Source organism: Corvus brachyrhynchos, unplaced genomic scaffold, assembly GCF_000691975.1.
Source record: "Corvus brachyrhynchos isolate BGI_N302 unplaced genomic scaffold, ASM69197v1 scaffold32, whole genome shotgun sequence".
Classification (NCBI taxonomy): Eukaryota; Metazoa; Chordata; class Aves; order Passeriformes; family Corvidae; genus Corvus; species Corvus brachyrhynchos.
In genome coordinates, this window is record NW_008237919.1 from 5,867,988 (window position 1) to 5,886,367 (window position 18,380).

At 38.0% G+C, this 18,380-nt stretch overlaps 2 protein-coding genes across 8 annotated transcripts in view; one reads left to right on the forward strand and one right to left on the reverse strand.

Moving 5' to 3' along the window:
• TMEM117 (transmembrane protein 117) overlaps positions 1-18,380 on the forward strand; it is a 198,509-nt gene that overhangs the window by 22,649 nt on the left and 157,480 nt on the right. For 6 of the 7 annotated variants that reach the window (XM_008632769.2, XM_017733148.1, XM_017733151.1 and 3 more), the window contains one exon: positions 9,255-9,387. In XM_008632769.2, the coding sequence (XP_008630991.1) occupies positions 9,255-9,387 (133 nt within the window). Of the gene's footprint in view, positions 1-9,254; positions 9,388-11,335; positions 11,414-18,380 lie in introns of all 7 variants that reach the window. The other variant, XM_017733154.1, reaches the window with a different exon arrangement.
• On the reverse strand, positions 1,591-4,075 carry LOC103614850 (P2Y purinoceptor 1). The gene has a single exon (XM_017733155.1). The coding sequence runs from the start codon at positions 2,695-2,697 to the stop codon at positions 1,693-1,695; it is 1,005 nt and encodes a 334-aa protein (XP_017588644.1). The 5' UTR covers positions 2,698-4,075; the 3' UTR covers positions 1,591-1,692.

The window sequence follows — 18,380 nt, forward strand, 5'->3', positions numbered from 1 at the left end:
TATCGGTCTGAGGTGTACATGTATACGTCTAGTTAATTGCCCATGCGTGCCCATTCATGAGTTAAAAAGCTCTCTTTTTACGCAGAGAAGCCAATGCAATGTTAATAATTTCCTCATGTTTCCAATAGACAATTAAATTAAAAAAACAAGAATATTTTTCTTTTAAAGTAAGAAAAACTGAAGTATTAAGAAATATCAAAGGAAAGAAGCAGTACTTAGAATGAGGTGAGTACACATAGGCATGCAATTTTTCTGCGGGATTCTGTGAGTGTACTAGTACATCCCAACACTTGTAAAGTGTTTCAGATTATCAGGACCAGTTTCTTTTCTTGTCACAGTTACAGACAATTAAAAAAAAAGTAGTTCTAAATTTTATACATATATATTTAGTCAATGCAATTGAAACATAGAACAAGAGAGATTCAATACCCGTGTAGAATAGAATAATTTAGAATAATACATGCAAGGAGAAAATTATATTAAAACTGTGGAAATTAAAGAATTAAGACACTGTACGAAGTATAATAAAATCTACTTCATCATCAATAACTTCTGAAAGTAAAGTTAATGTGCTCACTGGTACATGGGCTTTCATCATTAACAAGGTAATGTGTGGAACTTGGCAAGAAAACAAGTCAGCAGGTGGCTGATTATTGGAACACGATTTTTTTGCCCATACAATGTGATGAAAGAACACATATTTAATGACTCTTGAAGGTGGATGTTCTGATGACTGTTGTGCTGGATGAATGATTAAAATTCATTATAGTCTAATTATCTTGGACTGTCCTGAAACTGTGATGCTAAGACCCCAAAGGAACAGAGGAGAAGCACTTCTATGTAGTGGCATCTCTTACCTTTCTGGAGCTAAAACACCTTTTTATTTCAGAGCTTTTCCAGTGCACACTTCTCTCTGTTGAGTTCAGAGTTCATGGCAGAACACAGGCTTCCCTGAAGCAGAACACTATTTACAAGCAGCTGTAGTTGCCCGGGATTTGGGGGAACCCCTGCTGCCTGGGAAAAGGCTTAGCAAAGCTCTCTAATCCATGCTTGTTTATTTCATGAGCAGATTCACTGTGGCTCTGACTATCCTCAGGGACTTTTATCTTACTATTTATTTTTTGTTTGCTTGTTTTTGGAAATGTGCTGCACTTTCCTGGGTTAATGAGGTTCTACTGGCAGTGGAACTCTAGTGCAAGCAGCATTAAAATGAAGTACTTGTAGAAAGCCTCTCTGCAAATGCTCAAGCAGCCCAGCTGTAAGCATTATGACAGTTATTAATTGCACAATCACAACTGCAGCAGCACTTACAAACAGATGAAGAAATAATTCGCAGAAACTATAAGAAGGCTCCTCAACACTGCCTGCTCTTAATCTCACTGTATTTTTCTCACCCAGAATTAAAGGAGCTACTCAGAACTTTTCATCATTTTTTGTTCCATGTTGTATGTACATACAGATAGAAGTATTATTTCACAATAAATTAGGGTATGACAACAATATTTAAAATGCCAATTCAGTACAGCTAGGAGCTGCTAGTGTTTCTTTTAATGTTAAGTTTTACTCTGCATTTCTGTGTATTCTTGCTTATTCAAGAGATATCTGTAGAATACAAGAGGCCGAATACTAAATAGGTCTGATGACAAAAAGGCAAATGAGCAGTTGGAGATACAAGTCTTTTTAGACTGGTGTTTAAGTCATTGTTCTCAGGTTCAGAGGGATGTCCCTTACCCTTCCTGTCAGACAACAGCAGTACTGGCATTTGGGATGACATTTTATACTTTTAATTCTTTGACAGAATGTCTTATTTGCTATTGTAAAAATGATTGGGTCAAGGCAACTATTGATGCTGCAGATGATCTCTGTGACTTTGTAAATGGCACTTAGTGTGCTTATATTCTCACAGGGTGGTTGACAAGTAATTCTGTAAATTAGTATCACCATCATCATAACATGGTAAGGTGTGAAAGAAACAGCAAATACAATCATAGTAGCTGAAATCAGTAACAGAGGCCTAACAAGTCTGTTCCTTCTTTGCTGACGTTTACTGAGCTGTAGTAAGGCTTTGAGAGTCAACACATAGCATGTAAAGATGATTGAGGCTGGAAGAAGAAATCTCAATACAATTTTGGAGACCATGAATGGCACTGCAAATTGGAATGGTTCTTCAGTGCTGTCCAGGTAATGAATGATGTTATGCTGTCTTCTAGCTGCAACTGTGTAGTAAATCTCAGGCATCGATGCAATCACTATGAAGATCCATACCCCGATGGTACAAAACACGGCCTTTTCTTTGTCCCACCATGTTAATGAAGTGATGGGATGAACAGCACCTATGTATCTGTCCAAACTGATGAGTGTCAGGAAATACACACTTCCATAGATATTAATACTAAAAAATAGTCCTATGATCTGATGAAACACTTGGCTGAAATAGACAGCTAACTTCTGGATGTTATAATATACTGAAAAAGGTGCCATGAGAGTCCAAGTAAAGTCACACAGTGCCAAATTAAAGAGAAATATGGTATTGGTAGTCCATGTCTTCATGCAGTAAACATAATGTCGTAGTGCGAGTATATTGCCTAGAAATCCTGTTAATAAAGTGAAAAGGCAAACCAGAATCAGCAAATAACAGTACCACTCTGGCTTAGGATTTCTGTTGCAACTGAAAATAATGCATGTACCATTCATCATCTGTCCATGGAGTATGCCTGAAGGGAAAAGAGAGAACAACAGCCTTTAGAATAAAAATTGAGTTGGATACATTGAATTTAAAATTCAAAAATTATAAGTTAAATTCAGTGCATTTGAACTGGCAAAAGAATTCAGAACATAGTATAATGTACAACCTCTCTCCTCTATCTGAGAAAAATGTAAAGTCTAAGTAGGTAACACAGCTTACTCTACAACATCCACACAAGCCGATCTTCATGAACCTACATGAAATGCTTTATATACTTTCCTCTCTGCTATTTACTGTAGTGTACGATGGATGAGAGAAAAAAAAGCATGCACTCTGAAGTGCAAACAGTGTCCCTTGGCCACTAATGTGTCTGTATCTCTCTTTGGAAAAAGCAGAGGAGGTGACAGAAGGACAGTAATTTCCCATGCTCATTCCATCATTGCTTTGATTGCCTTGAGTATCCATATGGGGCCTAGGGGCAATTTTAATGTGGGCAGCTGTGCAGTGAGCTGTGACTGAGATCAAGAAAACAGCATCAAAAAAAATGAGGATGAAATTCTGCTTTTAGTGAAGGCCATAGAAACTTTTCCATCTATAGTGCTAGACAAAGTGCTTTTTTTGGATCTTTTTATTTGATTTTCTTCTGTAAATATTTGTCCCAGGATTAAAAGATTTTGCTTATGGTAGGGTTAGAGAATATTCTTTTTGTCTAACTCTTTGTGGCCTACTTTGTATCAATTCCCATTATGGAATGTGTGGAATATAGATCTGCAGTGTATTTTTCAAAGCAAGTTTTTAATGCTTGTAAAGCCTTATGCTTAATTCCAATGATTTTTTTACTCCTGATAAAACCAAAGGCTGGACTATTCTGTCAGAATGCACTGTCACCCACTGCAGTTTGTTATGTTTCTAGAAAATTTCCAAATGATGTAGTAGATACCAAACAGTGAGGTCTGTCCAAGGAGAAGCTTTGTATGAAAATCATCCAAATAGCCATTTATAGATTGGAGTCCACTACAGTGCTTACTAGGATGACAGAATAAAATTTTCATTAGTACAGGCCACACTTGAATGGAAGAAAGGACCTTTACAGAATGTTACTGATTCATTGAAAATTTTGAAGCATCTTCAACCATTAAGTTGGTAATAGTGGGGTTTTTTCTAACTTAATGTTTTGCTTTCATGTCAAGCTTACTACAATAAGACTTTTCCAAAGGTATGTTCACATACACAGGTCAAAATATAACAAAGAGGAGCTGCAGTGAAGACCTGCTAAATAAAGACTGCGTTATTGTGCTTAGCAAATTTATAGTCCACTCAGTTCCCTGACAAAAAGCTGGTTTAGACTGTACTCAACAAAATTAGGAATGAAAGTGGTTTCTCTAGAAGCTCAGCAACAAAGGCAGTCAAATGACTTTCCAGGAAATGAATGTAAATAGAAAACCATCTGTTCTACTGACAGTGTATTTCACAGGTGGGGAGTGTTTGTTCTATAAATGTATTTTTTAAAGTATTGAAGTACTGGACTTTAACCTACGGTAGCTATACTTTCCCTTCTCCTTTGCCTTCGTGAATATAAAAGATTAAACAAACCGTGTAATGTTTTTCTTCTGCTGAACTTTATAAGATATCCCTGTGAATTCTTAAAAATGTGAAACATAGTTAAGTAACATTTTCTCATGACATGTTCAATTAAAAGTAGTTTGAATATGTATAGGAAATCCATATTTTCCTAAAATCCTCTTGGCTAGAGTTTGTGTGTTCTTGGACTTGAATGGTATTTCCTACCTCTCTGCCTTCCTTTTCAATACTTACAAACGAAGGCACAAGACACTTGATTCCAAGTTGTGCTGACAGTATAAATAAATCACAGACTAGCTACAAACAGTATGGCCATAGCTGCATGAGGGAATTGTAATGCCAGGTTCCTGATCTCATTAAGTTTCTGGACAAGGGCTATAGGTAGGTCTAAATGGAGGGAGGCAAACAGCTGTGCCACCTGCTCTGCTTTGCTCTGAGTTGGCCAGATAAAGTCTGGATGTGTAGCCTTATAACTCTGTTAGGGCAGACACAGACTTGAATTAAACGAAATCCCCTATCTCCTTCATCACGTTCAGTTTACTGGGCTGCACTTGGGGCTGAGCTGTGTGAAGTTAGTTACATAGCTGGAGGGGATGGAGCTGCCCAGCTGTGTAAGGTCCATTTGGAGCTCAGAGAGTCATTAGAAATTATGTCTGTTTGTGTAGGCATTTCCCACATGTCTACCCTGGGATCCCTATTTGAATTTTCTAAAATATTTTTGCTGTCTCCTGTTAATTCTTTGTATTGTAGTAGAGCTTAGAGACCATAAATGAGACTAGGTTCTTGAAGCAGTGTGCTTTGCAATTGAAGTGAGCGACTTACAGGGTGGACACAGGGGAACAGGTGCAGAAATAAAAAGAACCTTTCCTGAGGTAACTTAATAAGCAAGGGGAGAACACAAGGGGTTTGACCCCCAGCTTGGTGCTATTCCAGGATCTCCTGGTCTTCCATCAGAAAAATTTAAAGCCTTATACAATCAAGGATGCAGTCTGACTGCATGCAGGAAGACAGGCAGCGTGCCCTGCTCTATGCTGAGGCCATTGGAGCTACCCTAATGTTCAGAGAATATGTGCTGTAATAATTTTCAGAAGTGACATTTTTTTAATCTCAGACAATAGCAAGTTTTCTGTCTACTGTCTTAGCACCAACAGAATAACTCGAGCTGCAGGATATGACTAGGTTGTCCTCACAGTTCAAATCCAAAATTTTGCATCTGTATTTTAAGAAAACTTTCTTTTTCTGAACATTAAAGTATTCACTGCTAAGTCCACGTATTCTTAAGCAAAGCCTGCCAACACACATATGCATATCGTAGTGGGGCAGAATGAGCAACAGCACCATGGCATTATATTGCGCATGACTAAAATCAGACTTGCCAAGCTTTGACAAAAGTAGAACCGGTTTTCAAGGTTAAAAATACTTCCCATTTATTGAGGTTAATTTTTCACTTGAACGGTTTCAGCCACTAATGGAGATGACTTTGAACACTAAGTGGGCAGAAAGAGCAATCCCTCGATAGGGCACCCAGAATTAAGGGAACACATCTGATTCAGTGAAGACCTGGGTATTAGAATATTACAAATATGCCCAGGAAAGGGTTGAACTCATATTTAACTCATACTCATCACTCCCAATATAAGACAAGAAAGCATGCTAAATGCATGGGTAAGAATTTAATGTTTCTCTTGTTTCTGCTTCTGCAGTTTAATGACTGCAACCATCTTTTGGGCTGTGGATCTAAAGATACTAGAAAAGCTTTCCTTTTTAAAAAAAGTTACCTGTTTGACTCTGTTTTTTGTATCTGCCTATTGAGTTATCTCTTCTCTTGGACTGGAAGAAAAATACTGGTTGGGTTCTGCCTGGTTTGTTGCAGAACCCTAAACCCTGAAATCTCTACTACCCTGTGTCCCATAGTACTGTTGATGTGCTCTCTCTCTGTGTTGGAGCAGATAAAAAGACCTGTTTCCAGTAAAAAATTACACTTTGAGGAAATTTCTGCTGGAGCTAGGAAACATTATGATAGGAGAATCTTGATTTTTGTACCTAGTTAATTCACAGTTTATCACTGGTTGTCATTCATATGGCATTTAACTTGTATTTGTAAAGGTCCATTAGGCTTAGCACATTTATTTGGGGTTTTTTAAGTATATAATTGTGTATGTGTAAATATATCCTAATAACCATGTTCTTCTCTGTCATACCTGCAGGGGTTTATTTCACATTTTTAACAAGGTCATAATAAGCATAATTTTCCTGAAGTAAAAAAAAACAAAAAAAGAACGTTAAGATGAATTAAAAGTTTATTTTGTGTAATATTATTCCTTATCTACTCTCTTTGCCCCTTGCTACTTTTTGTTTGCTATTCTTTATAATAAAAGACCTAATTTTACATGAAATGTTCTATTTTTCTGGAATTTCTCTGAGAATTTTGTTTGGCTGTTTGCAATAGTATTTTAATCTAGTACAAGTCTATTCCAGTTACCAGATAGGTTTTCCAAATTTCTGACCATTCACACCCCATAATACTTCTGTTATGTGTGCTTTCCAAGTGTAACCTTTTAGCTTGTTTTATAAAAAAAGCATTATACTGAGTCCTAGGTTTTGTTATAAAAATAATAAGCAGTATTTGCAATTTTTACTTTAACAACTTACGTGTTAGGTAGTCATCTGCTGCAACCCATTTTTATTTCAACTGAACTGATATGAAAGGATATATAAAACAATGTGAGCATTAGGTGGATCATTTAACAAATTTTAGTTCAACTGCATTTAGCATGTTATACATACTGGTATGGTGGGAACAGTAAGTAATATCTGCAATATTTGTATGCAGTTAGGTAAGAAGATTGTGCCAATATCCAATTCCTTTCTTTTTTATATATCAGTATTGTGATTAAAGTGCTATTTATTTCATTAAAAAATTCTGTTGATGAGCCCTGCTTGAGAGTTAATGAAGTCCTATATGGCAAACATAAGCTAGAGTAGAAGGAAAGTTGAAGTGGAAAAATTTGCTTACTGAAGACAGTATTTATGAAGAAGTTCTTTAAAAAATATGATATTTATACATATTTGTAGGTATTAATCATTGGGTAATAACTAAATAGGAAAAAACATTGCCTTGGCAAGTAGAGGTGCAATGAATATTTATTAAATCTTTCTCTTACCTGTTTTAGAAAGGTTGGAGTAATCTGTTTTACAGAAGTCCAGATTCCAGGCTGTGTTTTTTCTCTCCATTAATCTGGATTTCCTGAAATCACAACTCTATTTTGCGAGTACTGTTTATAATCCAAGGTCTTGGTAATATTCCATATGCAATGGCAGCTGTTCAGAGAGCAGGTATCAAACTGCAAGGGAAATACCTTTTATCATTTAGCTCCTCCTCTCAGTAAGTCAGGATAATATGCTACTGCCATAGTGACCTCCACTTGCTCTTTAGGGAAGGACAGACTTATTGGACATCCTCAGTCTAGCTAGGCCTGAGGCTGTCATTGTTTCCAGCAGTGAGAGTAGAAGAGTCCAGGGGCTTGGGGCATATACATGTGTGTTTACACTTTCCCTTTCTTCACCTTTCCTCACTCCCAGAATCCTTGTTGCTGCCCTACTACTGGACTGGTCTGTGGACCTATGTTGCTCTTGTCCCATCATAGAGCTTCATTCAGCCCCCCTATACCTACCTGTCACTTCTCTTGTCTCATGGTTCCCACATCATTCCAAAGTCTCAGCTTTGTCAAAGAACTCTCAACCTCCAGCTGCTTAATCCTGAGCTCACCTCCTACCTCTTCAGCCCATAGCCCATGTCTGCTCCATGTCCTCAAGTCTTCCTCCCCCAAACCTGCATCTCCATCTTCAGCAGCACACACCAGTCCTGGGATCTTCCTGTCTGATTGCCTGAATGACCACTTCAAATTTTTTATGAATTTCTCCCACTTTATAGCTTCCCCCTGTGGCCAGCTCTAATCAATGCTAAATGTGGACAGTTCCACAAGCAGCTCAGAGAAATTGCCTCCATCCCAGACCATTTCACATCTCAGTCTGCTTTATCACTTCTCTTGATACTCCCTGTCCAGCTCCTCATATTACTTCTATTTTCCCTGTTTTGACATCTTCTAGCACCAGACTGCACTGTGTCCTTGTTAGATGCTGTTCTTCACCTTGCTGCTTGAATTATCTGTTGTCTTCCTTACCCCCGCTTGGCTTCTGCCGTGGCACTCCCAGCCTTGCAGAAACAAATTCCCATCTCTTGTGCTGGTGGGGTTTTCAATACTCTAAACAATTCTCGAAAGGTAAGAGATGACAGAGAAGAAAAGCTAGCCCTGAAAAATATGTTCGTGGCAAAAACACCATAAATGTTTCACCTAACACCAGTGGTGAGAGTAAGCAGAGCTTCTTTTCAAGTGACAAGACACACCACTGTTCTTTGAAAAAAGGTAGTCTCTGCAGAATTAAGTATAATAACACATCATATGACCAAAGTGATTAGGTCTAAGAGAAACATACAGTACAAGATCCTACACAGACTCATAATTCGAGTTCCGAATTAAATTAGGGAAGCAAATAATATTTGTCAGTGGACATACCTCAAATACTTCACACTGTCTTAGACAAGAAAAGCTGTCTTAGACATGAAAAAGGAAAATTATGTATGAATCAGTAACCTTTTTTAGCATTTGAAATGCATTGTTGTGGCCTGTGGTTTTTCTCATCATCTTACTGATAGCAGTATACCACTATTAATAAGTTATTGTTGTATTCTTTTTTTCCTCCTTTGGATTGCAAGTAATTTGTTATTTTGTAGGAATAATATCTATTCATTCTGAACTACAGAAGGGTAGTTTGTCTGCATGATGCTAAATCTGTCCTCACACACAGTGGAATAATTGGATATAGGAAGAAATAGAGTTTAGTACTTTATTTTGGTTTTATTATGATGTAAACATGTATTTACTGACTGACTAAAATACGCCTTCTCATAATTTTTGTACCACAGGTCAGTTGCTCCGTCTGAAAATGTTTCGAGAGGACCATGGGTCTTGGATGACAATGTTCTTCAGTACCATCCTCTTCCTCTTCATATTTTCTCACATTTATAACCTGTTCCTCATTATGGCAGGGAATATGAGGTAAGTTCCACAGTTTATTGTTTGTCTCTTTTGCTCTAGAATATACTTTACTGTAAACTTTTTTATTCCTCTACCTTCTGAATTTAGGTAGAATAGTAATTTAATTGGTTAATTAGCCAAGAGGATAAAAGTATTAGTTATAAAAAATGGGAGCCCTAGACTAATGTTAGCAACTGTTAAATCATGGTACTAATGAACATCATATATTTTATTTAAATTTAAAATTATAGCTAAACAATTTGATTTGAAGTTAGGGCTGAGTGGTTTACAAGATTAAGCATTATTATTGTGCCTGTGGAGGAAGTTCAGGGTTAAAAGAAATTGAAACATCTAAATTTGAGGAAGCTCATGAATATTAAATGGATAGTATAGTTCTCTTTTGGTTATGTACAATAATATTTGCTGATCCAGTTTTTTAGAATATTCTTAATTTTTTTTCCTATAAGGTGCTCTGGCAGAGCAAAATTCTGTTTAGCTGAGGGATGAACAGCTATCTATTTATATGGATTTATTTTAAATGGACCTCTTCATATTAATTTTCTATCTTAAGACCTGCTTTCTCCTATTATCTCAAAATTAACACCACTTTCATGTGTTGATTTTCCTGAGAAAACCTACATTATAAGTCATCTAATACATAGAAAATGAGTTCATTGGACAAAAAACCACAGTGATGTTGTTTATTAAAGACAAGACAGCATCTGAAGACTTCCTAGCAAGGAATAAGAAATCCAAAGTATGTATGAGTTGAAGAACAACTCAAATAATTAAATTCCTTGTTCCTAGCAGAATATCAGAGCCATACCAACAGTCTGGTGATGAGTTATTTAATGGGCTGACGTGTGGTGTGTTACAGATCTTAAGCATGTCAGCAAGAATGTGCAGTGTTTAAAGTCCTGTAAACAATGTGACATAAAGCAAAAGGTGAGTAGGAGGCAGACTGACTGTCACTGAAAGAAAATAAGCACAGCCCAGCTGGGATAATCGTGAGATTGTGACATGAAGACAGAATGTATTGATTCGAGCCAGGCAGGTAAAGCTGCAGACTCATCGACTGTTTCATGGAACCATCACAGTAATGACAGGGTAAATATGGATGGGTGCTCAATAACAGGTGGGATAATTAGGATGAGGAAGGTGGGAGCATTGCAGGTTTCTGGCTTCTCTGTTTACATAGTCATACTATTATTGGTATTATGTTAAGATTTATATTTGGTATTTCTAATGTTCCATAAACTAAAACCAGCTAGCTGTTAGACAAAGCATTAAGAATTTTGAAAGCCTGACTCATGTCTGGAAATCATATTTCACTTGTACGCGTCCACATCCATGGAAATAGGCACAGCCTACTGCTAAAATAGCTGGTGTCAGACAATGTGCCCTCTTGCTTTCTGTGGGGTGAAGCCGCTCCTTTCCTGGAGATTATGTCCCAGCTCTGGATTTGTTGTGATTCTTTTGGGAAGCTGACCCGCGGCTTTTTTCCAAGTGAGCTGAGCGCTCATTACAGACACGTTGGCTCTCCATTCCAGCAAGAAAAGATATGGGACAAACAATTTCAGTCTCAAACAACAGAACTTAAATCATCAGTAAAACACAGCCCTTGGATCTCTCCCCTCAAAGTTGGGGTAGAACAGTGTGTAAAACTTTTGAAAAGAGGGTTTCTACAACAAACATCATCAAAGCCAGCTGCTCCATGTTGCCTTAATAAAGTTTTTCAAGGTGTGCATTATTTTTTCTTGGGTAAATGTAACCCTTATGAAAGCTATTTGCTTCATGGTTTGTACTTCTGTGCAGAAAAACAGCCCTATCTATATATTTTGCCATAGTGCCTTACTGAAATGACTGTCACCAGAGAGACTGGTTTCCAGGATGAAAGGTCAGAGTTTGCTTGCATGGAGGTTATGGTGTTTATGGAGAGAAACTGACCTTTGTGCCTCTGGGCTCCTAGGAAACACAGGCATCCCAGATTATCCCAGATTACACATCTTTCAATACGAGGGCTGTGAAAGCCTTCCTGTCTACAAGAGTAAGTGAAAAGCACTCTTTTTTTCCTCTCTCTTTTTTTTTTTGTTTTCTTCTTGCAATGTCTCTGGTTTACCTTTCCCTGGGTGCTGGCAGGAAAATGACTCTGACAAGTTTCTTTATGTAAGATGTTTTGTCTCACCAATGAAAATCCCTTTCTGGCATACTAGTGAGGAAGTCATACATGGTGCATTATGCCAGCATGGATGATTACAGCGAAAGCAATATCCTTTTGAGGGCTTGAGGAACCTGGGATTTAAAGCTCTGTCATATAACCATATCTAAAAAAGGTATATTTTACAGTTGCCAAAATTAGGGTTTTTTTAAAAAGTTATTTTTAAAGACACTTCACATGTGTCTTAGTGCAGCAAACCAAAAAAGTGTGAATATATCCCTTAAAAAAGTGTAGCAGTAGGGACTGTAGTTTGCAGGCAAGAGCACAAGCTGAATATTGTGTTCAGTTTTGGGTCCCTCACTACAAGAAGGACATTGAGGTGCTGGAGTAGGTCCAGAGAAGGGCAAGAGAGATGGTGAAGGGTCTAGAGAGCGAGTCATATGAGGAGTGGCTGAGGATGCTGGGTTTGTTTAGCCTGGAAAAGAGGAAACTTAGGGGAGACCCTGTCACCGTCTACAATGACCTGAAAGGAGGCTGTGGCAAGGTGGGGGTCCATCTCTTCTCCCAGGCATCTACTGACAGGATGAGAGGGAATGGCTTCAAATTGTGCCAGGGTGGGGTGTATTGGATATTAGGAAAAAGTACTGCACAGGAAGGGTTGTCAAGCTCCGGAACACACTGCCCAGAGAAGTGGTGGAATCACTATCCCTGGAAGTGTTCAAAAGACATGTAGCTCTTAGGGATATGGCTTAGTGGTAAATATACTTGTTCTAAGTTAACAGTTGAATTTGATGATCTTGGAGGTCTTTTCCAACATTAATGATTCTATAATTCTATGAAGAAGTTGCTGGTATTTGAATATGTATTATACAGCTGTCTGCTGGGTGGAAGTGTGACTATTTGAAATAAAAATTTTGTGACAGATTGGAATGTATCTTCTTAAATTTAAAGTCACTATTTTTTTTCAGTGACATTTCCTTTTAGGTACTTCACAGTGTAGGGCACTGATCCACTGTACATTAGGTCACTGAATATCTGAATATCTGGTGAATATCTGGTGACTGTTATCAAAATGCCTTTGAAAACTTTTTTAGAAAGTGAGGGACTTGAGTGTTTATTTGTTATGTTAGATCATTTAGATTCTTGAAATTAAGCAGTGGTTTTGAGGTGTGTAACAGATAAGCAACATGGCTTATTTATTAAAGGCTCTATTTGAAACATAAATTAAAGGAGGAAACTTTTATTTTTCTGTATCAGAAAGTGTCTTGCGGCAAGGCCACGTGGTGGCAGCAAAGGGCACGGTTTAAGAAGCTAAATCCCATGGAAGTATACGGGGATCCTCACTATTAAACTTTTTTTCCTATGTTTTTCTGTGCCACAAGGAAATTCAGAGCCCTTTATTTATTGTCTCTTTCTTTAAAGGAATTCTGGGTCTGGAACTGTCCAGGGACTGTCCCATTTTTTTTGTCATTTATATGGTACTTTTGTACAGTTAACATACTGAGGTATTCTAAGTCTGTACCTACATGTGTTGAAGTTTTCCCAACTGTATTGCTTTAAGTAGAAAAAAAAAGAAAAGAAAAGAAAATCCATTATCTCCTTTGGGAGCCTGCATCAGTAAATAATGTTTTGACATTTAACATTACAACACAGCGATGAATTTTTCATATGACGTCCAAAAATCAAAGTTGTGACTGCTTGTCTCACAAATGTCATCTGTCCTGTCTCAGAGGAAGAGATTTTCAATTGTCCAAAGGATGTTCAAGTGCATCATTATTCAACACTGTAAAGTGTCACTGAAATAACAGACACAGACCCATTTTCTCTTTAGCTGCAAATTGTCATATTACTGTAGCAATAATACAAATTGTTGGGATTGTCTTCTTTGAGTGTTGCATGTGTCAGGAGAGGGTTTGGTGTGAATTTATTACCGGTGCTGTCAAAAGGTTATTCTTTTGTTATTCTTTGGTTGTTCTTATTAAGTGCTATGATAGAGTACCTCTTTTTTGGTGTAGTTTTATCTTCTCTTACTGCTCATTTCTTTCACAGAAAAAGTGTGACATTTCAATACAGTTTACATTACTTGCAGAAATTCCTTAGGTATAAAAATACTACTGTAATTGATTTTAGTTAAGGTATGAGTGATTTAGTGAATTGGGACCCAATTACACTCTGCAGCTGACAAATGCATGTAAAGTGGGTTAGCATTTTGTTTAACTAGCTGAAACAAGGAAACAGCTATTTATGTATTTAAAGGCCACAATAACAGCTTTCTATTAAGTACTTTACCCTTATCCAAATTAGTTACTGCTCCTTTTCCTTTTTCCCCAAGACACAGATTATTGTGTCCCTGGAAATGTGTATTTACTCAAAGCTTTAAGCTATGTGTTGTTCAGGATTCTGTGCTTTAGTTTGTTTGATTGCTCATTAGAGTCAAGGATTAGTCATCATTAGCATAATTTTAGAGCAAGATTTAGGGACAACAAAGACTTTGTTTTCCTAACCACGGTTACTATTCTACAGAAGTGTGAGGCCCACAGTGGATCTATATTAGGCCTCCAAGCCTCCTTTCATAGCTGTGTCTACCTAGCCATATGTTTTGTGAGCTTTATGTTGATGTATCCTTTGTGTATATTTGGTGTAGCTGTGTATTTATACCGTAGTCATGCTTAATATTTGGCAATGATTATAGTGTTATACTGTGAGCTTCAGAAACTTCAAGCTTTTGTGAACTGCTGGAAAGAAATGTTCCAAATCTGTAAACCCCCTATGCTGTTCTCAGACACTAATCCTTTGAGGCCATCACCAGTCTTTCTCAAATTGTATGTGGAAAACAGGAACTCCCTTAGAATATTTATAGCTTCTAAACAGCATAAGTTGTGACAGGCTTATATTATGTAAAAGTATATAGAGGGAGAAAGTTTATTACAGTTATAAAAACTACGGATGTAAAATACTGCCCTAGGAATGCAGTCTCTAAGAGGTTTTCAAGTTAACCTTAGCAGGTTGTCCTCCCAGCTGGGATCCTAAGTCACAGGTGTCTAGTAAGATCACAGAAGCAATAGAAACCGTATTTTCCAAGTCACTGTGACTGGAAGGTGTCTTGAGCCAGGATTAGTACTTGAAAATCAAAGTAATTGAAAACTCCAAGCTAGTTCATGGCGTTTCAACCTTTATAGCTAAACCTACTCCTACCTGGTCAAAAAGTACCTCTCCGTGTGCTAAATCTGCCATATTGCTTCTGCCTTCTGTGAAGTAGACTTCATCAAGCTTTTCCTTCTTCTAAGACAGGAAATGGCAGAGAATAGAAAATGCTTAATTTAGGTGTAATTACAAGATGATGACTCTGAAAACCCAAACCTTTTAACAACCAAGAAACTCATTCCCCAAACCACACTCTGCAGAAAAAGGGGCGAAGGAGGTCTTGCACATCACAAAACAGTTGGCATAGAATCATCACTGATCCCAGGGAGGATGGATGTAGACAGGATACCGAAGAGCTCTCTTATCCGTAAAGCTATCCCAGGAGTACCTTCTGGTTGTTGGGATCAAAGGCTGCCAAAACCCCTGTGGCACAATTGGCCCTCTGTTATCCCAAAGTATCCATAATACAGGTCAATCAGGGTGAGTGCAGTGGTGATCACTTTGATAGAATGACTGAAATTAATAGGAATTTGTGGAGAACATGAAACAGTGAGAAAAAAAAAATCGAAGCCAAATTATTTTCCTGTAAACTCTTTTAGACAGCTTACAGGCAAAGGCCAAACCACAGAGATTCAAGTGGCACGTATCAGTTCTGGAAGGAGTTCTTTGTCAAGATACAGGCAGAAGACAGAGCTCAGGAGTTAGGTACTTGTCGTGTGGGCTGACTGAATTAGTCTCAGGTACTTGTAAGTGTTTAGGTAAGAATTAGAGTTGTAGCACTGCTGTAAACCACACCCCCCACCGCACCCCCGGCACGAGCTTTCTTCCTATTGCCAAAATTGATGACTCTGGTTTCAAGAAGGTTGTCACTGATAAGAGATGCCAGAGGGAAGAACTGAGCACAGCCAGACCTGTTAGCTATGGACAGCAAGTACAAAGGCTGCTGGAAGCTGCAATGGGAGAAGTATGGGAGAGACAAAAAAGGCATGTCCAGCACCAGAGGGGTCTTGCTCAAGCCCAAGACAGAGGACAAGTAACCCTGTGACTGTGTCCTAGCTGTCCTGTGGTGTTGCCATGGTGAGACTAATGTGACTGTGGGAATATCTTAGGGCTTAATAGACTGATTCCCCTTTCCTCCTTTCAAATAAATATCGTTTCCAGTGGTAGGGATTAATGACTAGGTAAATTCATCACAGCACAATGTTGGTAAACCTTATGCAAAAGTTAATTGATGGTGCTATTACGTATTTTGTATTTGCTTTTTATTCTGTTATTTTTTTAAATATCATGCTTGTTTAAAGTGAAAAAAACCCCAAAATTTAAAATATTCAAAAGGTCAATTCATGTTTGTATTAATACAAAATTTTATATGTAAGATTCAGGAAGAAACTTGTTAATTTTCTGATGTTATTTTTAGGTTGGCCATTTAAAAAATATTTCTGTTCACATCACAGAATAACAAGGCAGATTTTCTCTGCTTTTTGTGTGGGCAATCACTGACATATCTTTTTCTTAAGGCACAGGTAATGGCTACAACATTGTTTTTCTTATTTCATATCCCTCTGTATTGAATTGACATGTAGACATTGAGAGTGCTTTCCATTAACAACACTGTGACATTGTTGCTGTGGCATTCTCCAGTAGGATTGTATGAAAATGGTCTGCTCCATCAGCTCTCTTGCCATATCAGGAGCTACAGCATTGCTGCTACATTTGTTTCTGGTTTTCTTGCCCATGACACACACGAGCTGAGTCTCCTGAAGACTGAAAAATACTTTTCCCTAACCCAGATTATTAAGTTCCAAAGAGAAGAAAAATCTGAGGAGCAAGTTAGTGGGTCGCCCTGCATTTGCAGCTCATGAAGTGAGGCCACGAGCCTGTGGGTAATATCTCTGTGTAGAAGGCTGGAGTCCAAAGACACCTCCTGAGGCCTGATAGGATATAGTCCCTTCAGAATGGTCTGGGTAAAGCATAGTGTCTTCTTATATAGGATATCACCTATAGGTCATCTCACCTTGAACTAAAAAATCTGTAAAGATGTAATCTGCACTTCTAAGAGGTTTTTCCTTTGCCAGGGAAACCTGAAATTGAGGTTTATTGTCTGAGAGGAACTACTGCCAATTTCCATTAGCTGAGAAGCTGGTCCATTACTGTCTTGTTTGCTTTTAGCTTATAGGAGGACATTGAGATAAATACTGTTTTAAAAATAGAAATTTAATAATGAAAACTTCCATAAAATCAGTTTTTTAAGAAGAAAAGGCTTCTTGACACTTTTCATCCTTTTTCGTTTTGGCTGAAAACCCTGAAGATACCAAGTACCTGGAACGGAAAAATCTGTAGCCCAGCTGCCACCCTAGTGAGACATTTGCTTGCTCTAAGTACTGCTGCTGTATTCTCTTTTTTATCATCAGAACAGAACTGGGGAGAAGAGAGCCCACCTGTCCCCAGCATGCCTGCCAGCAGCGAGGTAGGTGGTACCAGCAGATGGGGAGGCAGCCTGTTTCCCAGCCCTGTTAGGCTGCTGGAGGGGAGGCTGCAGTTGTGATGGAGGCTGCTGAACATGAAAGCTGTGGCAGGGAAGAGAAAGAATTGGAAAGTGCAGGAAGAAATTTTGTAGGCGTTTGGTCTCCCCTGGCAGCAGCAGCATCAGCTGATGGGATTCAGACACATTTGGCCCACGTCGCGCTTTCAGCTGCGATGGGGTAACACAGGATAATGGTGCCTTGTAGTGCCCTTCTGATGGTCCTGGGTACATCAGCCACCTCATGTTTGAAGGTGACTGCTTGTGTGAACTAAATGGAGCATTTGAAGTAATTCTTGCGAGATTATGGCCCTAATGCCAGTGGTTAACCTGCTCTTGCTAGAGAGGGAAATTTAAAGTATCTGTTTTATTCATCATTTAGTAGTGCAAGGGATAATGGAAGAAAATCGAAACCCAGGTTTTCTTTCTGAGAAAATATGACTTGAGTTTATTTAAAGCATTTAAGATTGCAGTCCCTCCCAAAAGTACATGCATTTGTACAACACATTTTATTGTCATTTTGAAAAATCATTGCACAGACATTTTTATAGAAATGTCTAAATGTAGCACATGATAATGCATGTCTCCCTGTTGCTTTATCTGATGGTGTAACCATCAGTCACCCTAAAAACACAACTGTAACAAAAATAAGTAGTCAATTAAAAAAAAATTACCTGCATTTTCCAGCAATTGCCTGTTTTCTAGGTCTTCTTAAAGAGAATCTCTAAATGTGATGTAAATAAAACAGTGTTTTAGTGATTAACCTGCAGAGTTAATGCAGTTTTTTTAAAACAGGATATCATTTCTAGGTGACACCTCTTCATTAATACATCCATACCTGTACATATCAGCAGACTGGGAAATGTGCTTGTGCATGTCAAGTTGTAAATGTTTGATGCAAATTAAAAACTGATTACCTTTTTCCAAACTAGAAAATATGTATTTTTTATGAAAGTCTTATGGGCTTTTTTTTATGCAGGCTTGTGAGTTCTAAAATTTTGGCTATGAAATGGAAGCTATGAGCAGTTTTTGAGTGTTTAGAAAACCCTCAGGTATATTCCAGTGAGAGAAAAAAGGTTAAAAATATACAAGAGTTTTAATCTCCATGAATGACATGGACAGATTGGAAATATTTACCAGATAGTAAAGGGCACAAATTAAGATGGTAGAGCAGTACAGCATCTCATTCCT